General features: G+C 39.6%; 2 protein-coding genes across 3 annotated transcripts; one reads left to right on the top strand and one right to left on the bottom strand.

The window, feature by feature from the left end:
- Positions 1 to 5164: 5164 nt before the first annotated feature.
- LOC119736717 (probable cardiolipin synthase (CMP-forming)) lies at positions 5165 to 12652 on the bottom strand. Of its 2 annotated transcripts, none has more exons than XM_038210733.1 (7): positions 12451 to 12652; positions 10821 to 11298; positions 9323 to 9460; positions 8067 to 8196; positions 6926 to 7080; positions 5669 to 5760; positions 5165 to 5253 (listed from the first exon to the last, which is right to left on the bottom strand). In XM_038210733.1, coding segments are annotated over exons 1-7 (1077 nt in total). In that variant the 5' UTR covers positions 12453 to 12652; the 3' UTR covers positions 5165 to 5171. The 2 variants fall into 2 exon arrangements, with proteins under 2 accessions (XP_038066661.1, XP_038066668.1); XM_038210740.1 differs by having other exon boundaries at positions 12405 to 12651.
- Positions 12653 to 12750: 98 nt separating this feature from the next.
- LOC119736735 (glucosamine 6-phosphate N-acetyltransferase-like) lies at positions 12751 to 16773 on the top strand. Its single transcript, XM_038210750.1, has 6 exons — positions 12751 to 12871; positions 13518 to 13674; positions 14288 to 14350; positions 14858 to 14985; positions 15592 to 15653; positions 16186 to 16773. The coding sequence occupies exons 1-6, from the start codon at positions 12866 to 12868 to the stop codon at positions 16325 to 16327; spliced, it is 558 nt and encodes a 185-aa protein (XP_038066678.1). The 5' UTR covers positions 12751 to 12865; the 3' UTR covers positions 16328 to 16773.
- The last annotated feature ends 2040 nt before the right edge of the window (positions 16774 to 18813 follow it).

Raw genomic sequence — 18813 nt, 5'->3', positions numbered from 1 at the left:
GCTCCTTACATCAACATGGATAGTTCAGACGACGATTTCTTTCTGACTCAAAGTAGTTTTTGAAGTGACGGCGGAGAATCTGACAGTGAAGATGCATTGGTAATTTCGGAAGGAAAGTTTTAATGCAGACGGTCCTATTAATAATCATTATGGAGAACAATTGTCTGACATGTTCAAAGTGTGGATTCGTAATTCCGAATCCACATTTTACCAAAGATTTGTCGTTCTGAATCCACACTTTGTGACCAGTGTAACAGATTCGTAGTTCCGAATCCACACTTTTAACAATAGTTTGACGTCATAGCATTGGTTTAACAAGATTTAGTTATCTGTTATTATTTTTACACTTGGTTCTTTTGTATTGTAAGGAAAGGTTTGTGGTAATGTCAGCCATATATTCACAGAAATGTTAAAAAATCATAGAATAAAAGGCTGAATTTTTTATACTTTTCGCTGAGAGTGATATTTGTTGAATTTTATGTAATCTGCCATTTAGGCACATTTTTAATTCATTCTTCTTTGGAAAATATTAAAATAAAAATTACTGAACTTCAATTAAAAAAAAAAAGATTAATAAGGCCAAAAAAAAAAAATATTCGGTCTCTGGTCAGACCAAAGTTCCGGAATTGACGCGGCCACTCGGCTTTTTTTTTTTTTTTTTTGCTTTTTTTTTTTTTTTTCCAAGCTTGGATTGTACAGACAAGGTGGGTACTATTTTTCTTTTTTGGTGTCCTCATGTACATTGGTGTCCTCCATAATTTGCCTTGGTGCTTTCGATCATTTGCCTTGATGCAATTTCCCATTCCTTGGTGCTCTTTGGTAAAATAAAATTAAGGAGGTGAGGAAATAGAGGGCGCTGTTGGAGCTACCGCGGAACATTTTGGAAAAAAAAAAGATCGACGCCCACGATTAAAATCGACGCGCGCGCTGACCAGAGACCGACTTATTTTTTTTTTGGCCTAATCTCAATTTTGCATTTTCTGAAAAACACGTTTTATTATTTATATTTTGGAAGGGAAAAAAAACCCAAAAATGCTACGTGCAGTTTTGTTGTCATTAAACTTATTCAGTTGTATTCTTTTATACAACACCTGAATAAATCCCCGTCATCTGATTGGTGGATCGTTGATCACATGTCATTGAATTATTCGTACCAATGCACGGCGTGCGTGTGGCGCACAGCGCACAGTGCAATGGAGGTACTATTGCACTGTGATTAGAAGTACCATTGCACTGTCACTGCACATGTTGCCGATGGTGGCGCTGTGGTGTTTAAATTGGCAATAAAAGTTCTGAACTTATTGAACTGTTAGAGTTCTAAACTTATGGAAAAGTTTTAAATTGAGAAAAATTGAATATGATAACTCTGAACTCGTCAAACTTGTAAACAATTTTTAACTTGAATAAATTGGCTATTAAAAGTCAACCAATCAGATGACGAGGATTTATTCAGGTGTTATATAAAACAAATAATAAATGTTTCACGTTCGTGCAATAGAAAGAATAATTTCATGAGGTGACAGATGAAATGTTCCATTCCACTCGGCTTCGCTTCGTGGAATGGAACATTTCATCTGTCACCTCATGAAATTATTCTTACCATTGCACTCACAAACATTCATTATTTGTATAATATATTTGTCCAACTGAGTGTACAGTACATTTGTCAAAGTGTGGCATTACATTTAAGCATGTACATGTATACAATAATTCACATGTATACAAATGTATATATTTAATCAGCCAGAAAGTGTATGGCAATACTGCTTTCATTTTATTTTTCTTGTATACTGCGGTGTCCATAGCCAACAGTGCATTCGTCAATTGAAAAAAGGCACAATCACATAGGATTTTCAATTGATTTTCTGCTGATGTCAACTGCCATACTTGATATTCTCATAAACTAATTCTCGATTGTATATCACTGTCACTTACACAATATATCATCTCTTGACAACTCCTGATATAAGTCAATTATAATACTAAACTGCAGTGTCATGCTTTATCATATCCAACGCTCTGTGTTTTAAAGGTATAGTCCATCATTTGTAATTTCTATATTTTGTTCGTTTGAAGCAACAAAAGTGTTCAAAATCTAACGAAGGTTGCTGAACAACTAAGCTTATGAAGTTTCAGCTCAGCTTCAGTTGTATATTCCAAGAAAAACAGTATTCTAGGATCTCAATTTCAAATCAAAAGTTGCTGAATCGTGTTTTGAACTGGGCCTGAATTCAGCGTCCAAGACACGTTCTTACTGAGCTGATTGCAGCTACGCGATGTCGCGCATAGATCTGACGAATTATAGCAAACGCGCTCGCGTGTGCGTCGTGCCAAAGCTTGTGCGCACTTCGCCGAATAAAAGAAACGAACTACTAACGGAAATGTCCAACGGTGCGTCTTTTGGAAAGGCCTTCTTTCGTTGATTTCTTCAACATGACAGCTTGCCAGAAAGAATAAATTTGCAGGGAGTTTAGTCCTCTTACTATCTTTCAACCAAGTATGTTTTTAACAATAATTACGTCAGTTACTTTTTGGATAGCTGCAAATGATGGACTGTAGCTTTAATGTAAAGAAAAATGTGGTTCAACAGCAGTGTTTGTACATATCAGATTGCTTAAAATGTCGCAAGTATCACAATGCAAACAATCTTCCATGGGGATCATCTTTTTGAGGCCAAAGACATGTATAATACACAGAAACTTCTCTGTTCAGTAAGTGTATATTGTCATTACTGTGCTCAACTCTGCTTGCTACCAAAGATGCCAGTAAAAACAAGACTGTCCGTGCACGGTTGTATTTGGAACTGCTGTAAATGAATTGGGTGTAGACTAGATTCAAGAAGGTGCTCTCTTTTTCTGTTGCGTATTTGTAGTCACCAAATGCACTATTTAAAGGTACTTGTACCATTGATGGCTAATCTCTTTTGAGCTTTCATTGGGTAGAATTTGTTAAAAAAGGTGAGCCAAGGTAAACGCTTCTGCATGCACAGTGGAATAGCGACTGGGCCTGGGGCCCCGCCCCCTCCCCCAATCAAATGGTGGAGGGGGAAGATGGGATGGATAGCCCTCATTTGGTCAATGTCCTGAATATGTTCTCTGAACACGGCACGCTTGTGCATGGTGCAGGTGTGAAGTAGCAGTGTACGTGTTCATCTTTTCAAACCGTGGACGAAAAATACCAGAGAACAAAAGAGAACAATATCGTCCACGATTCCCGTCATACGTCCGCGATTGGGGTCGTGTACATAACCTGTGGGAGTCTTCCTAAAAAGTTAGAGTACAAACAAAAGAGGGACAATAGGACGTCCATGATCGACGGTGAACACGTTTGTGTGTGTGTGTGTGTTTGCATCAGTCTCGGGCTGTGGGCTCTGTGCACAAGTACCCCTTCAACGGTCAGAAAAGGAGAGTTGGGGGAGACCTAGACTGGTTCCCCAGTCCATCCACTGTGGACTTCGAATGTGTCCAAAGTTATTTGGGGATTAGTCTGGGAGACTATCGAAAAAAATTAATTTGAACACCGACGACGCCTAAAGCTCATGAGAAGACACTCTGGCTAATAGCTTTGGGCACATTCAGCAGGTAGTCGTGCGTACTTAGCACGCGAACCAGTACAGTACGCACGTGCCATGTGTCCTGTCCATGGGGCTCTCAAAAGTGGTTAAAAAGCGCCCTCTTTGCTGGCGCATGGAGCCCATATATCTTCAAATCCCAGCTTTGTCGTTGTCTTTTTTTCCTTTTTTTTCACGGCTGTCCAACAAATTGAATTTGTTGTGGAACACCTGGCGTTCCTGGGCTGTTCCTCCTGGGAACAACGCATGTTCCCAATTGGAACAGGCGATGTTCCCCGTTGGAAAGTTCCAAGCGTTCAGACTTTTTGAGACGTTCCCTGGTTCGGATGCGGCCTTTCAATGGTCTGAAATAGAAGTTGAAAGCAAAGCTTACTGCTGGTTGACATGCAACAAATGTAGATGTTGAGTAAGTTGGGGGATATAAGCAAGTGAAAGTCTATACATTTGGGACTTCCAATTAGTGTTGCTTACAATTTGTAAAAACAAAAAAGCTTAAGATCATCACCGTATATAAATGTATAAATAAATAAAAAATATGGAGTAATTACTGCTGTAAAAGTTGTATAAAAGTGAACTTGTAATAAAGCACAGAAAGACCAGTTAAGGTTTGTTTCTTTGGTTTGATTTATTTATCAAATTGTTAAAAATCTGAATATCATACATACAAATCTAAGGTTGGTGTTCAGATTGTAAATGAGAAAAAAAATACAAACTGTCTTTTCTGTGTACAACATTCAAGAGAATTCTGAAATCAGAAGCAAGTTATGATTTGATTTCAAAAGCATCTGATTTTATAAAGCCAACAATTTAGAAAACAGGCTGTGGACAAATTTCATGATTTTGTTCATTACAAAAAGTTTGGGATATCATGCAGAGTGAGCTGAAACCTGGCCCTATAGAGTACCGAAGTGAATACATCACGCGCACAATGTGTGTGTAAAAGACATTAGCGCGTGATTCAGCCCTTGAACCAACACGCGCGCGTACTCCATTCGTTTGCATTGGACTTTCTGGTTCTAAATGACGTCAAACTTCAATCTTCTATAGAATGTGATATTGTGTAATTTGAGTAATGTAAGGACCTACATGTTGATCTTGTGTATCTTTTTCACCTGAATGGTCATTTGCAAACAAATAATTGCTTTGTCTTTGGCACTCTTGATGCAGTAAATTATTTAAGTAAAAGTAAAGTCTGTCCCGAGCCTATATGGCCCATCAGGCCGGCGTTTATCTCCGGTTTCCTTGGCATGAAACAACTGAGAATATTTCTATTCCCCTTGGACAGGATGCCAGTCCATCGCAGGTTACTCCCCAGCTAATGCCGGTACCCATTTATACTCCTGGGTGGAGAGAGGCAAGTGGGGATTAAGTGCCTTGCCCAAGGACACAACATATGACCAGCAGCTGGATTCGAACCCCTGACCCTCTGATCATGAGTCACGAACCCTTACCGCTAGGCCACACTTCCCACACAGTAAATTATTTAATTAGAATCAATCCTTCCAAGTGAATTGCTTCCTTATTTACCTTCAAGTATAAACCTGCATAACATCTACATGTACAAACTAGATTGGGTTCAGCTGAAGAAATGTTTGTCTGTTTATTTTCGCAGGAACTTGAATGCATCTTTACTGAAGACATAGCTGAGGCCTGAAAGAATAGTAGTTGCTGCTGTGGTAAACCTGTAATGTGAGGGTGATAAATTATGATAAATGAAAACAATGAAAGAGAAATAAGCAAAAGCTGTTAATAATACTGTTTATTATATGAGCCTCCAAGTTGCTTTGTTTTTGTCAAATGGTCTCCCACCTACGTAAAATGTTTTCAGATTGTGAAACATAGTAAGCACAAGCGACTAATTTTTTTTTATATATAGAAAAATGGTAGGATTGACAATCATCTGATTATAGCTGTGAAATATAAAGTATTTTGAAAATTTTGGTGACTAACTTAATTTTAGGGTTTTTGTCTCAGAATTTCATTTTGAAATTACACGGAAACTAGACGCCTTAAAATGTCCAACAGAACTTTCTTAAGCAGGTAACCATGTAATTGTGTTGCGGTAATAAAGCTGTACTGGATATTGCTTGCTCTTACCAGAGTGCATGCAGTAAGGGATGATCCACATAGTGGAATACCGGTGCTGCTAATGTGAAGCCTACAAGGCCAAGCTGAACAGCTGTATTCAACTGGAAATGTGACAAACAAACAAAAGACAAAAATAGGGCAAATTGGTAAGAGGAGCACTTGGTTGATAAATTAACCCTTCCGCAATGCTTCCACCATCCAGAGGAAAGGCTTCTACTTAATGTATAGCTGGCAAAGCATGCCCTACTAATCATCACTGTGCAAGGATGGCATCATGCTTATAAAACTTTTTTCAAGTGTAAAGTAAGTCTATTCCCAGCCAACATGGCTCATCAGGCCGGCGTTTATCCCCCCTTTTCGTGGCACGAAACGACTGAGAATATTCCAATTCCCCTTTTATGGGATGCCAGTCCATCACAGCAAATGCTAGTACCCATTTTTTACCCGTGGTAGAGAGAAGCAAGTGGGGGTGAAGTGGCTTGCCCAAGGACACAACATATGGCCAGCAGCAAGACTCGAACCCCTGACCCTCTCATCACGAGTCAGTTGTGACCCTTTTCTTCAACAGGGGTTCTAAAAATTGTTTGTGAACAATAAGTCAAATTGCACATGATGTCGGCCACGCAGAGTGTTTGGCAATAATTATTAGCTTGAACATCAGCATACCCCAAAGAATGAAATGTATGTTGGGTGTGCATTGCAATGTGTGTTATTAACATCCTTCCTGGCAATGTTATGTGTATTCTGCATACTGTCAACTTTAATTGTATCTTTACTTCCAAGTGGCCCATCCCCCAACCCCATTCAATGGGGGGATAGATCACACCTGGAGCTTATAATTAGGGTAACGTCAGTGTGTATAATTTGGAAGGCTTATCATCCTCACTCACAGCTGAGAAGCTGAATTGCGAAGGATGCGGCTACAACATGGTCAAGCCACAGGTATGTAAAGGCAGCCAGCCGTATGACTAATACACATGTATAGTATGACCACGGAGTACAGCCAGAGATCGAAAGTGGTTTATTTTTTCAGAGGGAGGAAAACTGGAGGGCCCAGAGAAAAACCCTTGTGAAATAGAAGAAAATCGTACCAACGCACAACTCTACTCATATATGGTCCTAGCCGGAAATGAACTAGAGCCATAGTGGTGAGAGCGCTTTACACGCTAGCCACCCACTTAATATTCATTACCACCACTTTAGTGTATTCATAATGTCATAAGGGACATGGGAAATATCATCTCCATGACAGTCTTTACAACAAACCTTGCTAATGGTGGTGGGTTTGAGTTGGACGGTGGCGTGGGTGATGTCAAAGAATCGGCTGACTGTCCGGGGTGGAGGGAGAGACTGGTACCGGAGGTAGAAGACACTGCCAACTAGACCAACATCCCTGCTGACCATCAGGATAGTTAGGGGCACTACAGGTGGAAGGATAACAAAATGAGATCATTGATATGAAAAAAAAAGTCTACCAAAAAGTTTCTGAAATTAGTAAAGGACACTTTTTGCGAGCCTTGTAAACACTGGCAAAGTATTGTACACACTATACAGGGTTCGAACTTCGACCTTAACTTTTTTTTCACTAGCCAGCTGGGCTACTGAAACAGACTCTTTAACTAGCCCGTGGGCATCTTCACGAGCCCGCATGTTTTTCTTTTATAGAGTGTCTTATAAACAACAACAACAACAATGTGCATACATGTACATGTAAAACGTGTATCCTGAGGCAATCTTGTCAGTGTTTTTACAGATCTAATAGTTTCACCCTAAACAGTTAATACAATTTACACCAATTGATACAGGTTTGCTTTCCGAATTTAATGATAATAATTCTTCCTGTCCTTTCATCGCTGCCGTAGCCCAATAAGTTCTGACTCGCAAGCCAGGCTACTAGAGGAATAGTTTGACTAACCCACCGCAGTTTTGACTAGCATTTGGCTAGCGAGCTACCGCTAAAGTCGAACCATGCTATATCACTTTTAACAAAGATCAAGTAGCTAGACATGACCTCTAGATCTGTTTTTCGGAACCGTACACCTTGCTTGGCAAAATGGTCCATTCAAAGACAATACATGTATTACCATTTCCCTAAATAACCACCTTGCAGAGATATCCATTTAACTCCTACATGTACATGTAGGTGTAAAGTGTCTTGCCAATGGACACATGCACCGCAATCCCAAATGCCAGTCCCAAACCCAGATGGCATGTACACAGAATTACCCAAAAGAACGTGATATCAAGCACCAGACTATGAGCCCACAACACTGGAACAATCTGTAGTGTTTGAAATGTTTGCACTGCATCATTACTCTAGAGAGTTATCATGATGACTCCAGTGCACTTAGAGGAGCGAGGGCATTTTCAGTTTGAAACATCAGTCTTATGCTTGCAAAGTCTGTACCTGGGATAAGGCCGCTGACAGTTAAGCTGAGTGCGAGGATAGTAACCAGACACTTGTCTGCTAGTGGATCAATGATGGAACCAAGAACTGACTGCTGATTCTTGAAGTTTCTTGCAATGAAACCATCCAGCTAGAAACAAGTAAAACGAGCATACAAGTATATAAATGTACATTGGAACAGAGAGATTTTGGATCATCAGATCTATGAAAATACACGAGTCTACATGTAGATTGTTTTGATACGATTTGTCCTGTGTGTACTTTATTCTTATCCTTAATGCGTTTAATTCTTCACTACTGTTGTACGTACATGTACATGTACATGTATCTCAGCTAGCAATGACGACCAACACTGTGAATAAGGTTGATGGGTGGCAAAAAGTCCTCCCACCATGCCCACTTGAGCTTTCTCACTTCCCAACAAGTTGTTTTGGCACTTGCAAGATCAACATGCAGCAACAACCAATATGTATTCTGCTTGCAATACAAACCCACGTTTTGTTATTGTTTTTGATTGGGGGAATCTCTTCTGAATTCCTAACAAGCAAATTTTCTGTACTTTTTTTTTACATGTGTTTGATCAAATAAGGTACTATAGTCAATCAAAAGTCAAATTCCAAGTCTATCGCAATTCATATCATGATTCAGGTAAACTAGTAAAGGGTGAACAGTGACAAATAAACAAACGAAAGAGGTTTTTTTTGCAATAGTCCATTTGAATACAGGTAGCTTAATTAAGATGTTATTTACTTGTGATTTACTTGTGGTGGTTCGACCATGTACGTAAATTTGTAACAGAATACTGTTCTTAACTTCTTAGTTCATATCCACTGATTACTAGTGCCCATTGGATAAACACTCAAGTTGCGTTAGCTTCCGGTTGCAATGGTTCCAATGCTACTTAATACAGGGGTGTGAAATCTAAGCTGATTTCAGCTTAGATTTCCTGTGTTGTTTTGGATTTCTTTCTTTTTTTCCCTCACTGGCTGTGTACAAAAGTACTGGGAATTTCCAAAGTTCAGCTTTTTTACACTTTTTTTCCAGCTGTTTTCAGCTACTTTTATCAGTGGTCACTCACACCCCTGTTAATAGCCAGTGGGCGTGGTTTAAACTGAATTGACATCACACAAACGAACCAGATAATAGCTTGAACTGCATGGCTTGTGATTGAATTGTGATAAGTGAGACTTGCCTAATTTGAATTCAACTCTGTATGTAAATGTTCAAATGAAACATTGAATCTGTCTGGTCCTTACCAAGTCTGTGATGCCAGCCACAGCAAACAAGCAAGCACCCAGTGTGTAAGACTCCTGTATGACCAGGTAACCCAGAACTGGGGACATGACTAGGCGTGTTGTGGACAGCAGGTTAGGGATGGTGAATATATTCTCTTTCTGCAAGTAAACAATGAAGAGAAATTTGGTTTCAAACATTTCATGTGCACCTGTTTAAAGATTAACTGAAAACGGTCATTGTAACAACATGTATTGTATGGGCTGGACATGTCTTTGAGCAAGGCACTTTACAACAATTGTGATGCGATCAAGCTACATGTAAATGAGTCGTTTGTTGGGAAATTTCGATTTGAGATTCAGGCCGAAATAGGACCGCTTCATCACATCACTTCATCACATCTCTTCGTGTTTCGACATAACTTTTGAACTAAAGATGGTAGCAGCATGCAGTTTTCACAGCAGTAATGCTGAGATTGAGCTGTTTTTTCCAATCTGTAAAAAAACAAAATGACCAAGAGTCGACAAACGACTCATTTAGCTTGATCGCATCACAATTTCTCTCTCATCCTAAGAAAAGCGATCAGCGAGGGACCAGGACTCATTAACCTGCTACTGTCTCAGAAGCTTTCAGCCTGAGATGTCAGAAATAGGGATACATTGTATTGAAAATACCATACATTTAGGGAAATTCTTTGCATGTTACATGTATGGATGCATGATGAATCATTAATAGAAGCGAAGTTACATTAAGCATTCTGCACGACTGGAATCTCAAGAAATACATGTACATGTAATGCTTAATGTCTGTGCTGGACCCTCTGCAATTTGTTTTGTATATGTTTCTTTTAAATGACAGGTTTGACTGTAGTACAGTGTTAAAGGGCCTGTCTCAATTCATATTCAGTAGGAGTTCGGGACAAGTTCCGGACATTGTATTTGGTATAAGTTGCAGGATTTTGAACAACTTCCCGGCAATCTTCCCGCAAAGAAGTTATCAGTATTGGTGAGTCAAGCAGTTGCTGATGACATTTCCCCGGAACATGTCTGGGACAAATGCAGAGCTTCTTTCGGACAAAGTGAAAGATTCTTGTCTGGAACCCGTCTCGAATACATGTATGAATTGAGACGGGCCCTTAATACACTGTACAGTAAAACTTGGTACTTGGTTGGTTCTTCTCCTAAGGATTTCCACAAGGGAGTATAACTAGGAGGCCAGAAACACTGGGGCAAACCCCTTCTCTTAGCGATAAGTGTTACTGGGTTCTTTTACGTGCGTTAGGCCTTATACAACATACACACGGGACCTCCGGCTTAACGTCCCATCCGAAGGACGAAGCAATAATGGTTAAGTGCCTTCCTTAAGGGCACAAGTGTCCGGGCCCGGGCTCGAACCCATGCCACTGTTGCCTCTGAAACACTAGAGCATGAGCCCGGTGCTCTTAACCGCTAGGCCATGACACTCCATAATACTTGTCATTTAAAAAAACATAACCAACTTTCTTCCTACCGACATATTTACCATGTCTTTGACTGTGTCTGCCATCTTTTCCTTCATTTTCTCGGTTGCTTTGGAGGCCCTCCTCACATACCGATTCATCTGTCCTTTCCTCCTTTTCTCACCAGTAGCTTCATTTTCCACAAAGTCTGTATCAACGTGAACCTCTCCCGGTGAACGTTTCTCATCTTTCGCTGCTCGTTTATCATCAGTCTCCTGAGGACTTCCGGTACTGTACAGTTTCGGACAATACCCATAAAGTGTTGTTAACCTGCATGCCGCGACTGCTGAACTTGTAATATACTTTGCATGAGTAGTTCTCAAGATGTGCTTGTTCAAGTGCAGGCATGCAACCTGGCCACACAATCGGGGAGAATGTTTAAGGCCTTGGGATCTCAATGCGAGTCTTGGGACTGATCTGGATGTTTGGGTACACATGCTCATCATTGCAGGAGCTGAACTCAGAAACCTGGCTGCTTGGACGTTCATGACGGTGAAGACCCTGACAAATAAATAGGAAAAATACATGTAACATTCATACATAGGTTATGTGAAAAATGTATATTTGTTGATCATCAGTCTTCTAAGGAATAACAATACAATAAATAGGAAGCAGATTACATGCATTTAAAAAAGAATTACCTGTCAAAATTTCAGCTCAGTAGATACATGTATATACGTTTTGAGAAAAGTGTGAAAATTATGCATATTTTTATTAAGGCCTATATTGTAATTTTTTTATGCAACTCAAGCTACATGTAGCTTGTGTGAAATCCCTTCCTTCTTAAATACACTAGCCTCTAGCACGTCTAGTCATGATAAATTGATAGTTAGTAATAGTATTACATTTATCGAATATTGTATTTGGTAAAATTCTAATCGGATATTCGGTTGATGATTAAATTTTGGGGTATTCTTTATTTTTGGCTCAGTGAGCCAAAACTCCAAAAGGCAAAAATAAATATCTGAATACTATTTTACCTAACACTACAGAATACTCAAAAAAATGTACGTTGTCTAAAAAAAAAAATCATTGACATTAGGCCTAAATACCAGTGATGTCAAATAAGCATGATAAGTTGAGTGGTTGATAGCCAAAATTTGCATCTTTTAAAATCCGCCAACTGCATCAGCGCTAGCGCTGGTCTGCTTTTCTACTTCGAAGTGGCTATCGTTACGGCACTCGTTGTTTAGCGCCCTCTACGATATTTTTTTGATACGCACGCGGGTATATAATTATTTGTTTCCCCACGTTTTATCGAGCAGTGCGCCAGCTCAGCCGATAGAGGGTAGGATTTTGCATCGCGAGGTTGCGGGTTCGAATCTCAGTTTTGCACTCGAATTTTTTTCCTTTTCTAACCCGAGGCTTTGGAGGATTTTTTTTAAAAGGGAAATAAAGTCCAAATTTCATAAAGTTCAAATTCACTTTTTTCCTTCTAATTTTATATTTTCTTGTCATGTTTTTTTATAAAAGTTGCCAGGTTGCAGTCTACCGTAACGATAGAAAATGGGAAATGCGTTACGGCTGCCGTAACAATAGCCACTGCGTTTCTACTTCTACTATAGTATAGTACTAGCACGGAATACTCGTTAGTCAGTTCAGCTTACTTTTGCTTTTGATCGATCGATCGCTTTCCGCAGCTTTTCCACTCACATTAAAAAAGATCACTTCTGTCAACACATTGTCTAAAGCCTTTGCGTCACTATATTACGTATATAAGACGGCGTTAATGAAGGTGTAATCGGAGGAAATGGTTTAGCTGAGCATGCAAGAGAATTGTTTCACTTTCATTTGTCACATGGGCGCCGCCATTTTCTTTAGTCAGGATCCTCCTGGTACGTTTGCATCCTACCCACAAGTAATGATAGGCGTCTGGGACCTGATTTCAAACGTGTAGTCTGGTTCCATAGTTTATAAAACGAATTTTGACGATAGAAGAGATGGACACAAGACTATAAACGTGTCAAATTCATCAGTTGCAGATTCACTGGTGAGGAAGACGGACGTGCGGTTGCTCCTTGCACTAGTTCGCCGTAGTTGCTTCTCATTTTAGAAGCAAAGGAAAAAAATGGAGGTAGGTATGATTTATGCTGTGCACTGCCAGATTGGTATGATAAGATGAAACACAACTCACAGGACAACAAGCAGCAGGAAAGTTTTTTTATATGCTGATCATTGATTTGTTGATGTTTTGAGGAATGCCCCTGCCCCGCCCCTCTCCTCAGACTCATCATGCAAGTGCTGGGATGCATGACTGATGTTTTGGGGGTGGGGCCCATGAAACATTCCAAAAACCATCTCGGCTCCCTGGGGAGTATACAGCTTGATGCAGCCTGTTAGGCGCAAGGAAGCTACCGGTAATCCAATCACAATAACCATCTCTGCCCTCACAGGTACCCATTTACTCCTGGGTGGAGAGAAGCAATGAGTGACAAAGTGCCTTGCCCAAGGGCACTCGCACCATGACCGACAACCTGCAGCTTTACCCGCAAACCACAAATTCAGTGCCCTTAACCACGAGGCCACAGCACTCCACGTTCCATCTGAAACCCCCAAAAATAACAGTTTTCAATCTCAGACCTCCCAAATTAAATGTTCTGCGCTGGTTGGAACACTTATGGTTGGGGTGGGCCCTTCTTAATTTTGAACTGATGAGCTAGTTGGGACCATTACATTAATAATCTTTTACCTGTAATTCTCTCCATTTCCTTTTCAAACAGAACGGAATGGAAGAAACCCTGATGTTTGACAAAAGTTTGTTGTCCAGAATAGACTTTGAGGAAAGGTCAAAGGCTAAATTCCATCCAGCTGCATCACCTTCCAATCCTGGTGATTCGCTGGTTCTGAGACCGTTGAGTACAGCAGATTTCGAAAGAGGTTTGTCGCTGATGTTGGTACGCCCCAACTTCATTGTATATGTAGACCACGGTCCCAACTTAAGTGTCCCAGTTGGAACACTTTAGTTGGGATGGTCCCAAGTTGGTAAAATAACAACTAAATTTGGGCGTAACACTAATTTTTTGCTTTTTTTGTATGCATCTAAAATAGCCTTTTACTTTTGAAATTAAGGAAAAAATGTGATATATATTATCTGTGTTTCATGACTCCACTTTTGTGGTTTAGCATTTAGTACAATGTTTATTATGGCATTGAATGGGGATGTATGAAAATTTTCTAAGCATTTTCTAACAATAATATGTTTTCATCTGAAATTCACATTTTTTTTCTGCATCATATTTGGAGAGACTAGCCATCATAAATGTATGGTGAAAAAAAGTGCAGTCACTTGACGCACCTGTGGAAATGGCCTTCTTTTTATTGTTTTCTTCAAAATGACAGCATGCCAGAAAGAATAATTTCACGGGGAGTTTATTGCCATCCCCATCTTTAAACCAAGTAAGTTTTCAACATAATTTTGTCAGATACTTTTTGGATAGCTGCAAAAGATCTGCTCTACCTTTAAATGTATACCACTTAACAACTTTCACAGGATATTGTCAGCTTCTCAGCGGGCTCACAATTGTTGGAGAAGTAACTCCGGAAAAATATTTGGGTGAGTAACGTCAAACAATGCTTTTAATTCAATTCACTTTTTATGTGAAAACAAATATCCTTTTTTCCGAGTGTCCTGGGGATTTTTTGTATAAATTAATTATCCTATTGAACGATACATGTAGATCTTTCATATCATGTGGTGAATATTTTTAACTATTCAGTGCTAAAGTGTACAAGTTAAAGACAGAGCAGACAACATTGTGCAAGCTACAAATAGCTTGCTGTATACATTACGGCCCAATTATAGCATGGTCCCAAGTATAGATGGGACGGCCCCAACTATATGTAGGACTTCTCCAACCATTGTTGGAGTCCCAACAGTCCCAACTATAGCATGTATAGTACATGTAGGGGCCATTGCTATAATTGGGGCATTACATATACAGCAGGCATTGAATATTAGATTTTGGGATGGTTATCACCAGATTTTCAATGTGGATTTGTTAGGATCTTAATTCCTGTTTTCATAATTTGCCTTCTATGTGTATCTCCTTTCTGCATGTAGCCACATTTAATGCCATGAAGGAGACTGGCATTTACTATGCCACAGTCGTGGAAGACACCAGCAGGAACCTCATTGTGGCAACGGCAACTCTTATTCTAGAACAGAAATTCATCCACGAATGTGCCCTGGTAAGCGATTACCCTGCTACTTTCATTTTACCTCATACATATTCATGAGCGAGAGCCGACTCCTTACTGATCTATTCACCATCACGTATTAGCTGCTAGTTTTGCTATTTACCAATCGCCCACGTGAGAGTTTAGCACATGGCATGCATGGGGGTAGTGCGCATGCGCTAACATCGCCATAGCCATACGAAAAGATGGCGGCATGTACGGTTGGTTTTTTTTTTACGTACAGAAATGTTCAGCTGAGATAACTCATGCATAACTTTACCAAGTGATGGTAAATATGTATTCTGCATAGTAGACCAAATATAACAGGGTTTATAGTCGATATCGGCTCCCACGGTATGGGAAGTTGACAAAATGCCCTCGGCTTTGCTGCTGGAAAAAGTTTGTCATCTTCCTCAACCACATGTCCAATTTAAGGTAACGGTGGCTGTACCTTCCCTAATCCTGCAAAATCTTCAGAAACCTGAATTTTGAGGATCTTATTGGATTAAGGTTCAGATTGGTAAACAGTGTTTCATTAGACTATGAATTTCATCATGGCTTTTCTTCTTAATGAAGTCATTAGATTTAGTAGTTTTCTTTTTTCCTATTTGAACACAGAGAGGGCGGATAGAAGAAGTTGTGGTCAACAAAGATTACAGGGGGCAGCAGCTTGGCAAACTGTAAGTATAGATTAGATTTGTCATCACGGCAGCTTGTACTGCCTATACTTTGTCAATTAACTGATCATTGGAAATGTAGAGTTCTATAAACAACATCGTGTTTTGTGATCAAAAGGTTGTGCATGTTTTTCAATGTTTTCTCGAAAAGTGTACATTCAACTCTCGTTAATACAAACTCAGCTGGACCGAGCCAAAATGTTTGTTATATCAGAATTTTGTTTTAAGAGAAGTGCCGGTCCCATTCATTGTGCACATAAAGCACAGTCGGAACCAAGGGTTTATGTTGTTAAAACCAGAATTTATATTAACAGTGTTTGCATTAGCGAGAGTGGAATGTAATATCCACTGAGCTGAAACTTCAACAGGTTTTGAACATTCTTCTATGGATTTTGAGTGGTGGTATTATTGGAAACAAACAAAATGCATGAAAAGCAAATGAAATGCAAAAATCCCACCAAGCAATTATCCTCATCATGAACGTTATCAGTTTTTGTCGACCCGTCTTTGCTTTTTCTTTGTTCAAACTTTCCAGACTCATGTCAGTGCTGACGCTCCTAAGCCAGGACCTGGGATGCTACAAGACCACACTGGAGTGCGCGGAGAGCAACATTCCATTCTATGAGAAGTTTGGCTACGTGAAGGACAAGGAGGTGTACATGCAGAACAGGCATTGAGCACAGTTAGGCAGGAACTGAAACGTTCACATTCAAGCAAAACTATTTTTCAAATGCGACCTGCTCTGTGCAAAAATGCCCTAACACTTTGTTTGTTCATCGAGTACGTAATTTAAAAACTACGGACTCCGTGCCCTTTCAACAGATTCAGAGGGAGAGTTAGGGTCGACCACTGTGAGGGACATTTGAATGCATTGCTTACACACCTGACGTGCCGAGTTTGTGCAAATTACAGTTGGTCAAGTTTTATATGTTAAAAACAAAATCTGTCACAAATTTTTATTCAAAAAAAGCTTGTACATTTATATTATACATGTTTTTAGAAATGTCTGATAGGCCATCAGCCTGGGGTTTGGTCAGTATCAAGTGAGGGGAATAATGGTCATTGTGATTTTTGGCAAGGTATGCACCCCTGTAGTTGGAAAATATGTGATAGCATTGCAGCAGTGGCAGCTTTTAGGGTGCTATCACTTTTTTTGTTTTAAATGGCAGCCAAAACATGCTTGTTACCACATATAATTAATCCGGTTCAAGCATATTGGCGACCATTTTGAAAAAAGAAAAAAAAAAGGGATAACACCTAAAAGACTGCCAACGCTTACACTACAAAGCTATCACACACTTTCCAATTCTAGATGTGTATACCTTGCCAAAAATCTCTATGAACATTGCTTTTTTCGATCATTTGATACCAGTGGCCCAATTTTTGGACCGAAGCTGATAGCCTCTGACTTTATCTCTTTGCTTTGAAAAAAAATTATTAAACATTCGCACACTTAATTTGAGAATTTCTGACCATCATAAAATGGGAACCAAGCTCAGGTACTTCCAGTGAATAGTCCTAGTTGTAATTGTGCAGATTTTTCATATCATCTATTTTTATAAGAATGCGACAGATTACCTGTGCAATATTTTTCGATGAGGGTAAAAAGGTTTTGGGTTTTGTAAAGTAGATGTCCATTACATCCTCATAGTGAGGAAGTTAGTATCACTTATTACTATACCTTATGAATATTCATTAGGCAGCCGCGGTATTTCATTGGTACATTCCAGCAACACAACTGTGTGAAAGTTTTTACTATTTCACCGTGTCTTCCTACATGTATGCCTGCGTGATGCGCAAAAACCAGGGAGGTACTATTGCACACCTGGGTCGCAGCCATAGATTTGTTCCAGTACTGTGTTATCTTTTTACCGACGACGCATGTGCTTTCTGTGCGTACTGTGGAGATCACCAGTGAGGACAATTGTGATCAGCCTCGACTCCAGGGGCGCATGCTCGTTCCTTACACTAACCCCTCGCTGTGATGATGACGTAAATGACACTGAATGGCTATTCACAGCGTACTGCGCGGGCATTTCGAAGATTGCACGCCGGGCGCGCCCATAATGCGCTCGCGCTTGCGTGCTTAGCTTTGCACGTAACGTCACGTACGAAAAAAAAATAATGATTTAAAAGTCGCGATGCCTGTACGATATGGATTATGTCAGCCGCGTGTTTCGCTAAAAAAAAACCTGTATCTGTGGTTGTAAAGACACGAAAGGGGTACGTACATTTAATACAAATCTTTGCTAATTAACACAACGTCCAAACGTTGTGTTTGAAAGGATTTATTCTTCAAAATCACAACTTTTAACATTTTGAAGATGGCGTCGGCACGTAAAACGGATAAACTGCAGCCCTAATTATAATGTACCGTATTTTGGCACATTTAAATTACACAATTCCAGGGGTTATGATCGCGCAAGGCATGATGGGAAACAACATGGCACTGCAAGATCGTACCCATTACGTCTATTACGGTCTGAATCAAAATGGCGACCGGTGGTGCTTGCATTGCGATTATAACCGAGGAAGAACTGGGTGAAATTTTACACAATTTATATATAATGTATCAGTAAAAAGTGCTGCATGATCACAAACAGGGTATTTCATTGGTCCATTCGACCAATGAAACCTCAGCTGCCTGATGAATATTTATGAGTTAGAGTAAAACAAATACAACATGTTTTTCCGGGGAAATAGTGAAAACGAATGATCCCTCGGTGTTGGATGATTGGGACTGTCTCCCTCAGCTTCGCCTCGGGAGATCACCCAACACCCAAAACATTAGTTTTCACTATTTCCCCACAAACAATGTTGTATTTGTATACTAGCACATTTGTGCTCTGTTTTGTTTTGTTTTGGTTAGTTGGTTGGTTTATTTGTTTTCTTTTGGTTTGTTTGTTTTCATTTGGATGGATGTAAAAAAAACCGGGAAAAGAAGTTAATGTTTAAAAGTGGCTGCTGCACAAAAATCAATAAATTAATTTGATATTTTTAGTTTTTAGTCTGTTACAAGACAATTACAACGCTTAGTTGGGTTGAGGATTTTTTGTTTTAAATTGGAGAATTTGTGATTTACCTTGTAGATAGATGTACAGAAACATATTTATAATTTTTCGAATCAAAGAGTATTCCATTTTGTGGAAATTATTCAACCAGT

The sequence above is a fragment of the Patiria miniata genome, unplaced genomic scaffold (genome assembly GCF_015706575.1).
Source record: "Patiria miniata isolate m_02_andy unplaced genomic scaffold, ASM1570657v1 HiC_scaffold_10, whole genome shotgun sequence".
Taxonomy (NCBI): domain Eukaryota; kingdom Metazoa; phylum Echinodermata; class Asteroidea; order Valvatida; family Asterinidae; genus Patiria; species Patiria miniata.
The sequence above is the reverse complement of the archived record's forward strand: the minus strand, read 5'-3'. Positions and strand labels throughout refer to the sequence as shown.